The sequence below is a fragment of the Acipenser ruthenus genome, chromosome 1 (genome assembly GCF_902713425.1).
Source record: "Acipenser ruthenus chromosome 1, fAciRut3.2 maternal haplotype, whole genome shotgun sequence".
Classification (NCBI taxonomy): domain Eukaryota; kingdom Metazoa; phylum Chordata; class Actinopteri; order Acipenseriformes; family Acipenseridae; genus Acipenser; species Acipenser ruthenus.
In genome coordinates this window covers 52,426,058-52,438,361 of record NC_081189.1, presented here as the reverse complement: position 1 = coordinate 52,438,361, position 12,304 = coordinate 52,426,058, and the positions used below count along the sequence as shown (strand labels likewise).

At 35.3% G+C, this 12,304-nt stretch overlaps 1 protein-coding gene across 3 annotated transcripts in view; it reads right to left on the bottom strand.

Moving 5' to 3' along the window:
• LOC117421281 (netrin receptor UNC5C) overlaps window positions 1-11,088 on the bottom strand; it is a 294,417-nt gene extending 283,329 nt beyond the window's left edge. For all 3 annotated transcript variants that reach the window (XM_059026125.1, XM_034035478.3, XM_034035479.3), the window contains exon 1: window positions 10,599-11,088. Coding sequence is in view for 2 of the 3 variants with exons in the window: in XM_034035478.3 (XP_033891369.1) it covers window positions 10,599-10,713 (115 nt within the window). In the remaining variant the exon portion in view is untranslated. The remainder of the gene's footprint in view (window positions 1-10,598) is intronic.
• Between the last annotated feature and the right edge of the window lie 1,216 nt (window positions 11,089-12,304).

Genomic DNA, 12,304 nt, shown 5'->3' with positions numbered 1-12,304 from the left:
GTATGTATGTTCAATGAAAATGTCATTCATATCAACTACATTTTTTTACACGTAAATAAAATACATTAAATACAATATAGACCCTGTGTGGGAATCGAACCCAAGACATGCTTCCGATGCAGCTTGCAATGCAGACGCCCTAGCGTTCACACCACAAAGTTTATCCATCCATTTGACAACATTTGCAAGTAGTATAACAGAAAGTTACAGTTTTTAACAAGTAACGAGACAAACAAGATTTTGTACATAATGATTATGTATTATCACGATTGTATTGAAAGCTTTCATCTGATTTTGCAAACTATCATAATAAGCTTGATCCGTTAATTTAGTATATTGTAACATTTTAATGTTTAGGAAGTAGTACTCAGGGAGACGGTGTTGAATTCTCAAATTGTTTGTTTTATTTGAAACTACAGAGAATTCCTGTCAGGAGCCAGAATTCACAGTACCAAAATAATAACCCTACGTTTTAGTCTTGGCACTTTCACTGCATATTCTCTCCGGTCACAGCTCAAACGCTCACTCAGTCGCACCCACAGTTTCTCATTCAAGTTCCAGTCCCCAGGCTCATGCACCCCCTTATATAACCTACCACCGTTTCCCACCGCTGTCCGGCACATCAACAAGTCACATCCATGCTCTGTAACCCTAAAAACAGCAACACTCATTCACTCACTCCCCCTTCCCATGCAAAGTAACGGTGTGACCCGTTCCCCTTACAATACATGTAGCATAAAAGACAGACGAGACAAACTGAAGAGACAACAAGTCCTGCAACAAACCAATTGTCCGGGTCATTACAATATATTTTTTTAATTTGAAAGTAAAAATATATGAAAGCATGATGACCTTTATGTACAAAAATCTTCACTGATATACAATTCAACAAGAACTGTTGAGTATTTATTTTCGTTTCATACAGTATAAAATGGCAGTGTTTATATGATAGTGAAAAATAAATAAATATCAAGATAGATAAAGAAATAAATCAATGTCTATGTATTGATTTATGTATTCATTTATTTCAATATTTATTAAGGTACTTAATAAATAGCTTATCCTTCAGAGCTAATTCTCAGAAATTAACGTTCCTTTTTGTCGAGTGGGGACCACAAATAGCGTTACTCTCATCAACCAATAGGGGCCACAGTGGGCGTTACACTGACAGTTATGGTTTCCCACGCATGCCAGACCTTTTTTATATTTTTATTATATAAAAATATATTTTTTGCAGGCAAATGTTCAAATTTTAAACAGAAATAAATAATTTAATATAAATGATATAGATATCACAATAAGTGCGTTCCCCAGTATATTTCCATGTTGACAAAACAAGTTAACTATCATTAAATTCGGATGTCCTATTTTTTTTTGGCGCGATGCGCGTGACTAGTTCATTTTAAAATATCAATAAATCGTTTAATATAAATGATACAGACGTCAAAATAAATGTGTTCCCTAGTGTACTCTAGTATATTTCCATAGTATATTGTCATTAAACTCAGATGTCCTGTAATACAACGCTTCCCAAAGTGGGGGTCGCCAAACAATCTAAAAAATATGACGTTCAGTGCACACTGTTAAGATTTTGTTTCACTATACAACTTCTTATGGTTATATTCAAAATAAATATAATTCACATACAAATCATTAGCAGTAATTATGTAAACAATGCATTGTTTTATCACCAGTCTTCTGCTTTAAATATGAACCAAAAAAATAAAGCATAAGGTGACAATTTATGTGTGGTTACTTGTGATTTTGAAAACAGTTGTTAAAATGGATGCAAAACGATGTCTAATCCTACTTGCAGCTCAAAGAAACAAAAAAAACCTTACTATTACCATCTTATATTAACTTAGTTTTTTCTTACATTGGTGACGAGGATGATCCACATCCTCATGTGTCATTTGTTGTGAAGTTCTGGCTCACGAAAGCCAAGGTGTTGGCATCTTGAGACATGGCATCCAGATTTAGAAGGAGATGAATGTATCCTACCTGGTTACACTGCAGATTGCAAAAAAAAACAAAAAAAAACTGCACAACTGACTTTGGTCGGTATGTTTGCAATGGTTGATGTTGAATTGAAAATTAAAACTGGTATTCAGTATGTTGCACCACAATTTTAAATTGATATTGTAACGTGGGGGTAAAGGAAGCAATCCAGGCAAGTATTCTGGTCTCAAATGCATGGTTTACTTTACAAGAACGAGCAGTTCAATAAAATATATACAATAAACAATAACGAACACAGGATCAAAGAAAGGGTTTAATAAATAGGCAGGTAACAGGTAATACTTCATACTGCTGTTGAACATCTTTTTTTTTTATTTCCTACAAACTGTAGATAAATGAGATCTCTTCTCTAGTCTTTTTTTTTTGAAGCATTCTAATCCCCATTTCTTGGACACATATATATTGGTTAAATAAGTAAATCGATGCTGGACGTGCACAGAGAAATAGGAACAATCTATTATAGACGGTGTCTGTTTTACACCACTGAGCCATTGTGAAAGCCTCCAAGATGTACAGTATTCTAAAAAAATATGTTATGCTAGATACTGACGCGTTGACGCAATGCACTTGGTGTGATAGATACAAGTCAGGAAGGAGGGACATTGCCTAGCTGCACTGGGAAAGGTAGTTTGTTTTTGTTTGTTTTTTTACAGTAGGTTTTTTTTTATTAAAAAGGGGTGATGTCAACGTGAATTGAGTAACCATTTCCAGTGTTTTTCCGGTGTTTATTGGCTATACACCGATTATATTTTTTTGTATTGGGGGTATTTCATCGGTTAAAACCGAAAATCAGAAGCCCTACCCATAACGCATTGTGTGTCAACGCCAACTCAGTTGATTGCTGTTTCCGCAGAGTCCTAGTGGAGACTCTACCGACTACATTATTGAGAAAGTTTTAGTACTGATGCAATAGGAGGGGGATATTTCCCCTGTCGTTGAAAAAGCGAGAGTGACATGTCCACCATGTAAAGTGCTATGATTAGGCTATACAGTAGATCCTCAATAGAGCCAAAATCGTGGGCAAAATATTTTTAAAAATGCAGTTCTTCCAGGGGAAGCAGTATTTAAGGGTGAGAATTTGTTTATTGTTAGATGCATAGATTTGACCGTTTGTACAGTCAGAGTTAACACTGCCTCTGATCTCTTCTAAACAGTCATGAAGTTCACATTCAAGTATTTTATTAACATTTATGATCAGTTTGCAACTGTTACTGTGATTGCACTGGCACTTTAGGAAGGCCTACTTTGAAACTTCTATTTAATGTTTTTATGTAAACATGTTTTTTTGGAATAGAGCTCTTTCAACACATACAATAGACCCTGCATTACCATGTTTAGATGTTCTGTAATAGAAATACTTTAAAGTACGGACTTCTGAGTCTGCAGCTTCACTGTGTTGAAATTAATGAGGAGGCGGGAAGAGCTTCAACTGTCAGCTTTCCCCCGATAAATATTACATGATACATTATGGGCAATCATATCTCTCACATGTCCAAAAAAAGCAAACTTAAATTAAATAAAAACATTAAGCTTTTTTTTTTTAAAGTGAACAAACAATACAAAATAGTCTGCACATGTGTGGCAGGGCAAATGCCCTGCACGTGTAAATAATGTATTGTTGTGTATATGTATAGTTTTAAAAAATATATATTGAATGTAAGTGTGCACTAGATATGGCAGGTTTTTGCAGTTTTACATTAAGTTGGAAAGTTTTGAATTTAAGTTTGGCAGGGATGGGGTTAATTCCAACTCTGCCAAATCCATGTGCAGAATGTAGCTGGGGCTTAATTGACTAATTGATGATCAATTAAGCCCAGACACATGGTATAAAAAAGGAGATGGAAAGCCAGTTCTTTTGTTCTAGTTCCAGCAAGCATGCAGCCTCATTACTGTGTGGAGAGCCAGGATGAGTGAACTGTGTAGGGATTAATTTAGGGGATTTTGATCCCACAACAGTTTATTTTTAGTGTGACAGAGTAGGTTCCGGAGCGGGACCTCTCTTTTACTGGGAGCAGCGCTAAGCCAGTGTTTGGCAAACTTTTGTTTTTAGCTGTTTTCCCACTGTATTTTGTTTTGCATTTTTTGAGCTCTTATTTTGATTACACTCTGTCTGTGTATGTCCTCCTGCACTAGGGCTATCATTGCTGGTACCCTAGTGGCAGCCATCTGTCACTGCAACTTTTTTTTGTTTACTTGAATGAAACCTGGACGCCTGAGTGGCGTTGTCAACTGCATCCCTCTGTCTCTCTCTCATCATTCAGCGGACACCCACATCTAAAGTAGCAGGTACTAAGACCCTCTGTTACAATATGTTTATCACATTACCATTTACTTCCTATCTCAGCATAATTGTGTGCCATTTAAAATGTTTACAGTATCAAAAACATTAACCTCAAGATAAAACTATAATAACTAGCCATGATAAACTTTTTTTAATTAAAGCTAGCATAAAAATTATCCAAAGGGACTCTGTATAACTTTCTGTTGCTTTCTGTATACTCCTGTGTTTTCTTCTTTTGTTTTTCTTTTGCAAGTAAGAAATGCACCCATTTCAAACACAAACAAATCCACCAATCAAAATGACGCATGCGTACAGGTGGAAAGTGTGGATGTGATAGATTTGTGGGGCTTTTTTCATCTGCGATTCACTTTGAGCTACTAAACAAACATGAAATATTTATGCACAGTGGTTTAGAGATCATATAATACCATAAAAAATTAAAGATCATTATTTTCTTTTACTTTAATTTTTAGTCGTCCTACGACCCACTATGACCCTTGGAAGTACCCTCGGTTGAAAACCCCTGGGCTACAGACAGTATGAATATAATAAACCTACATTTTGTTTAATCAAACCTTGCAAAAAATACAAACATTACAGTTGTCGCTGTTTGACGATCATTAGTTTACCAGCACAGCATTAATTACGGTCTGCTCTTAGCGGGACAGAATTGATTCAGTTGCACCAGTGGCGGTGGAAGCTTTTTACAGTTGGGTGGGGCAAACCTTCCTTGCTCCTATTTTTAGTGTTCCCACCGAAACACAATTCGTGAGTTAATATTTATGGTCCTACATAAATCACGACGAGATGTTCAAAAAATGCAGCTGAATTATTATTATTTATTTCTTAGCAGATGCCCTTATCCAGCCCCCCCCCCCCCCCCCCCCAATCTGCCCAAGTAAATGGACACATTCAACATAGTTATGACAAATGTGCATAACATATATATTATGACTTCGATTTTCCACACCCCGATTACATAGCAAGATCTGTGCCACTGCCATGTTAAGACTATACAATGTTGTGGTTTCTATTATCGTTGGACTTCACTGCATTATTAAGTTCAACGCTCTGAGTTTTCTTTTTTCCGCCTTTCATGCATATACAGTATTTACAAATACAAAATTAACAGGACTGTATAATAGTTTGGTACAGAATAGTGAATCATTATAGTTTGAAGTGTACAAGTACTGTACAGGTAGTATACGTACAGATTTACTAGTGGTGCAATCGGCACCCGAATTTCGTATTCGGTTATTATATAGGCATTTATCAGTGGTAATCGATGCATTGACGTTTTATTTTTCAAAATAAAGAACAAACATGTTATTTTTAACAGAAGATCCAATAACTAAAAACACCATTGTGCATATATGAACAGGGTGGCTGGTGGAGACGCCAGACCAGGAAATGAATTCACAACAACAGCAGCCGACTGGGGTATGAAAAGCGCTGTGGTGCGTTTACTAAACAAAATAAAAGGTTTAAACAAAACAAAAGACTTTCATAAAGCAAAAGGGAGGAGGGCCATACCAAACAAACAATAATGGTATTGTGCTGTTTTAAAGCCAGAACGCGTAGCAATTGTTTACTTTCAGTATCTGTTCTTACTTGTCTCTTTTCTCCTCTGGACAACCCACCCCGTGCAGCCAAAGCTTCAGGTATTTTATAGTATGGCCGAGGGATTAATTGGCTAGTAATTATCTTATTAACCCCTTGGCCATAGTTTGCAGGAGTTTAATAAATATGCGTGACTGTCGGCTAATTCAATAACTACTAGCCAACAGTCATGCATTCTCATGAGGTACTTGAACAATAACAAATAATGACGGACAAGTTTTTGCCAGTCCTTCAAACCATAATACATAATAAAATACAAAACAATACATAATACGCACAGGGCAGAGTACCTGTCACAGCATAATAGTAAATGAAAAGGCACAACTTATATTCAAATTAGAACACTTTCGATTATAAAAAAAGAATTACAAAGGACTTGAGTTTTTAACAACTGAAAAGGATATGCGTGCGTCCGCATCAGTTGTCCCTTTAACATTGTAATAATACAAAATACTATATTTAACAGAAGTAATTTCTGTCTGAACTATGGTTGTTCATTAACTGTTAACATGTTATGTCCAAAAGCAAAGCATCTGCATTAATCTCACAAATCCTGACTAATTTAACTATTGTACTAAATGCAGCTTATATTTATATGATATTGCCATATCATCCAAACACAACATGCTTTGAAACAAAAGAAGGTCTATCGGTAGATTTAATAGATTTAAATAAATAAACGTATTGCCTTCATTTTTAAATCAAGAAAACATGAATACAATAGGCCTACTTTTGATTTGGCTTGTCCAGCACGAATGTAGTGGCCTAAAGTGTGTGTGCAACCCTAGTATTTACATTAATATTACAATAAGGACGCTGCAGAGCATTTGAGGTTCTTGCTGGACTGATCATCTCCTGTACGCTTAAAGTGTGAGTGTTTCGTGGGGTATTTATACTTGTAAGCACTCTTTATAGAGCCTGCTATATTGATTTTAGTTCATTAACTATAACTCCTCCCATTTGGACGAGCGTGAACAATCAATTGACGTAGGAGCAGAACTATAAACCATGTGCCTTTTAGCAACGCTATGAAAATATGCACGATTGGCCAGGTCTTTTTCATCTCCCTTCATTTCTTTTAATTTCATTATACTTACTAGATCTGTCCATTTTTTTCTTATTTCAGGTACCGTTCTCTGCTTCACCCCCTGAGCATTTACTCCTTTCTTGATAATGTGCCACTTTTTTTTCTTGTCTTCATTAAACTTCCAAAAACTTGCCAAATAGAACAGATTTGTGTTGGCCAACCATTTCTATAATTGTATAAATTTCTTCTTTGAAAAAAAAAAGTTTTCCTTTGCACCCCTGCCATTGTGTAATTACCTAATCAGTCACTGGGCTTTAAAGTGCATTACAAAGTTAATGTTTTTTTTTTTTTTAGCGCAGATCGCAAAACAGTCATCACAAGTGACGGCACTTGCAAAGTGCTTTATGAAAAGTATGCAGCGACGACCTCTGCGTCCTCGCAACCACATCGCAATCACAAGACCTTGATGAAATGGGCCCCAGGATTGCAAAGCTGCAACATTATTGCATTGTCGCACCCCGACAGTGTCACAACATTTAAATAGCTGACTGTGGCTACCACTGTACCTTGTGCAAAAATTACATAAAACATATACCATTTTTTTAAACTAAATTATGTTATTTAAATGAAGCCATGTATCTTGCTTTCTTGTCATCACAAGATCTAGCACTAGAACCAGAATACCCAGATAACAAACTTGTAAACTGAAACAAGGGATCATGTCTGTTACTGTATGTCTATTTAGAAACCTCTCATGGATGAACCAATTGATTATTTTACAGTCAACTGATTTCTCTGATTCAATATTTAAAAAAGTGAAACTTAACTTTACAATAAATCTTTATCAAGTAAGTTTACTTACCATTCAGCTGCTAAAAGCAGTCAGATCCGAGTGACTACAGGACACATCTATGTTGCAACCCTAGAGCAATATCAGAACATATCAGCCCCCACTCCCCCTCTTCCCCCCTCTCGCATCCCCTCCTCTCCCCCTCCCCCTCTTCTCTTGCCTCCCCTCCCCCTCGCCCCCCTCCCTCCCCCTCGCCTCGCCCCCCTCACCCTCTTCTCCCCTTCCCTTCTTTCCCTCCCCCTTCCCCCTTCTCCCCTCCTCCTCCTCTTCTCCCTTCCACTCTCCTTTTTTCAATTTATTCCATCTCTTAAAATCCTTTACACATTTAAGTGAATATACAAAAGACTGTTTATAGATGTTTTTATTGTATGCCTAGGGAATAACAATTTTGCTCGGCTGATTATGAACAGTGTGAAATTCATTTTCTTTTAGCCCTACAGTAACCTCATAATTCGAGAGGAATTATCAATGTAACTTTATAAGGCTCACAGAGAATCCCAATTTTGTGCACCGCTTACAGTATGTTAAAATTACAGACTATCAATAAGCAGGCTATAAAAATTACACTTTTTAAACATTTGAATATGTCTAGAATGAGCACACAAAAATGCAATTAGCATTACAAGATGTTAAAGCAGATACAACAGCATAACCTTTTTATACTGTGTCACATCTAATTGCCCTTTTTGAAATCAATACTCGTTGTATTATTCATACAGAATACATGTAATAGTTGAACAATCTGATGATACAGTTTTCCTATTAAATATGCACTCCTAGTTATTCGAAGACTGCATCCGATAACCAGACGCTACAAAGTATGTGCTTCTAATATTTTGACCAAAATAAATATCTGTGATCATTTTTAATATTACTTTCCTCTTATCCAGTTATGTTTATATTATTATGTCACTGTATTATGTGTGTAAAACAAGCTTTTTGTTTTCAGTGAACAGTACAGAGAATTCAAAATTATAGTTCATTATGTAGTAATAAAACTGATGGCCGTCCAGTAGGTTAAAATGGACGTCACTACAAGCACACATTCATAAATTGTTTCATCAATGTATTTAACAGAGAATGGAAATTATTTTATTAAACAATGATTGCTTACTATGTATTAGTATTTAAAGATTGTATTTAAATTAGTATTTAAAGATGTATTAGTATATAAAGAAAGATTTTACATCGCATAGCATGGCTAAGAAAATGTTTTTAGGAAGAGACCAATATGTTACAGCTTACACACATGTTGAACAGTTTATATATATATATATATATATATATATATATATATATATATATATATATATATATATATACACACACACACACTGCTCTTCTAACAAATATATGCCTATGGGCTTCACAAAAGTGGATGAAATAGATGTTCGCAATACTAAAAGATTCCATTCGGATTTTTAAGTGGTACAGTAAATAACTTGTCTTAAGGATTTTAAAAGTAATGATGTAATTAACAACTTTGAGAAGCAAAAAAAAAAAAAGATTTAAATAGCCTAATGTAGGAAACTCCTATAATAATAATAATAATAATAATATAAATAAATATAATGTGTAATATATTCACTATATGCAATATATTTACGAAAGTTATATATAAAACAAAATAGTTGTTAGGTTATACTGTACATTACATATACATTATATATTCCATAACTGCATATAAATATAATCATGGTACATATAATCCATAATTGTTTTCGAGCCAAAATCTATGGGTCAGCTGCAGCGTGTACCACATTTGGTCCACTTGATGTGTCTAAATCACTGGTATGCTGCAATCGACCCTTTAGGTTTTACTATACATTCACATTATGCCCAGATTTTCTGTTTGTTTATTTGTTTTGCATACACAGAAATTCGCCAGTAAAAGTGGCATACAGACAGGTAGGTTGTAATGAATGCATTATATGTCTAATCACGTGAACATAGACTATGGATGATAATAATGTTGGTCTTATATAGCACATTTTACTACAGTACTTTTGAAAGAAACCTTGCCCTGAAACTTGTTCCCCTTATTCATTAGAATGGCTGGCCCGAGGCCGATTCTTTATTTCCAATCTCAGAATGCTTCAGCGATATCATTAACTGTTGGCACTTAAATAACATTGGCAATGACCCCCAGAATCGCTCTCATTAATAGTGATTTTGAAAAGCAAACTCACATGTTATTGTGCTTAAAATGTACATTGTCACACTGTGCTCTTTATAATGAAGTGGTCTAAATATGATTGTATTCTCCTTGTTATGTTTTCAAAGCTCAAGACCATTCATTGTGCGTTTAGAGTTAACAAATGGAAAGTACGTTGAAAGTAAATCAGACCGTTAACTGAAATACTGAACGGGTTGTGATAGTTGTTTTCCTTGTGGTAGTTTTCGGTTATTTTATGCTCAGGGCCAAGAATGGGAAATGATACAGGAAAACTTAAATCATAAAATTATGTTGACAGTATCTAACCTAATTAAACATAGTTATTTATTTACAGGGAACAGGATCGCTTATTTAGGGTCTAGCTTCAGATCGCTGGTTTAAATAGGGTACATTGTTACTTTTTTAAGTGCAAGCTATCTTAAACATATTTTAACACTTGATTCTTTCGGGTTTAACACTCGAGTAAGGAACAACTCGCATGCAGTTATTCCAAAACTGTATAAATTAGTTTAAAACGATGGGACTGGACCTGCAGTAATCATGAATGTGAATATGAAGGAAAATAAATCTGAATTTGAAGTTCACTTTTTATTGTTGTCTATAACTCAAGTAAAGGTTTTCTTACCTTGAGCCGCAGCGGTGCTGATGACAAGCAGGACCACGAGTCCAGGTATGATGTACATTTGCAAAAAGTATCCCAGTCCTATTCCACAATGTGCAGCCTGTTCACATTTTCCCATGGTAAACACAGAATAAAACAACAATCCTTTTTGAACAGGATTTTTGAACAAACTCTTTTGCGAGCAGTACTTTCTCTGTTTCAAAAGACAGAACCACGAAAAGTAGTTTCAAGAGGTCCCAGATATCATAGACCCATTAGATTGTAGAGTTAATATCACCGACCTCTAGCCTAGACAATTTCCTTTTCAAGACTTTAAGGATTCTGTTTTTTGTTTTATTCGACGAATGAAGAAAAATACGTGGACTGGCAGATTAGGAATGTTTGGTAAATGTGTTTTTTCAAAGTGCAGTGTTCTTCGTTATTATCTCATACAAGAGAGAACGTCCTCCAGGAACTCTGTGCTGCTCTCCCTCTTTCAACTCCAAGCTGTGAGACCGAGAGGAATCTCTTGCCTTAGACACACTTCTCTAGCCAATGAAGCCCAACATACGCTTTCTTATTGTGGGAAGAGGTAAGATCCGGACAGGATTTGGGAATGGGCGTTTTAACCCCCTTTCTCGACACGACTTTGTCTGTACGGAAAAATGTGTGTTAACTGTATCTTTATGTTTGTATTACCGGACATAAATATGTCGAAGCTAAGTCAATATAAATTTGTAGTAATTATTAAAAGAGAAAGGCAACGACTTTATCCCATGTTAAATTTTTACAATCATTTTGCAGTTTACCATGCTGTGCGAGGTTTATAATATGCATTCTCCATTCTTTACTTTGGTTAATGATGTTTTTATTCGAGGTTACCTTGCGTGTTTGCCCTTATTAGACTGTCTAATAATTTTACCTTGCCATAAAAAAATAAAAGGGTTTCAACTATTAGGTTACTGGTTTGTTTCCACCTAGGCCATGTATACAGCATGAATGATGATGGTGATATCGTCCTTAAGTTACTATTGTGGTAAAAAGGTGTTCATGTTTGCTTAAAAATAATAATCACAATTCACAACAGATAGCACAACACTCATAAATCCCCATATAAAGTGGTGGTCATTCAAGTTAGGGTAGAGCATGTCATGTGTCAAGTGACTGAGTCTAGAAAATGTTCAAGAATAATGTTTTCAAAAAGTTAAAAGATACTTTAAAATAATCTGGCCATCCAAAAAACAGAAGTAACGGGTGAAAGCAAACCAAGAACTGTCAACCTTACAATGTTGTGACAGGACAAATGCGCTTTGCATGGTTCAATGAAAATACATTTTGAAAAACAAAAAAACTCAAACAAACCAATAAAATACACTCTTACCTCAGCTTTGGCAGAATTACCTCTTTTTTATGTTAAACATGTTTTTATTATTATTTATTAATTCAAAATATACAGGTTTTCAAGTACAAAGCTGAAGCACAGGAAATTATTTGCAACCAGGAAGCAGGAGCAACTTTTACGTCTATACCTGGGGTTTTTAAACGTCGTACACATACACCTGGGGGTACTTCTAAGTGTCATGGGGGGTATGCAGGATGACTCAGAAATGCACAAATAAAAATTAGTGAAAGAAAATAATGTTCTTGAATTTATTTTTTAATTGCATTATATATTATCTTTAAACAACTGTGCATAATATCACTTTTTTTTTTTTTTACCAGCTCAAAGG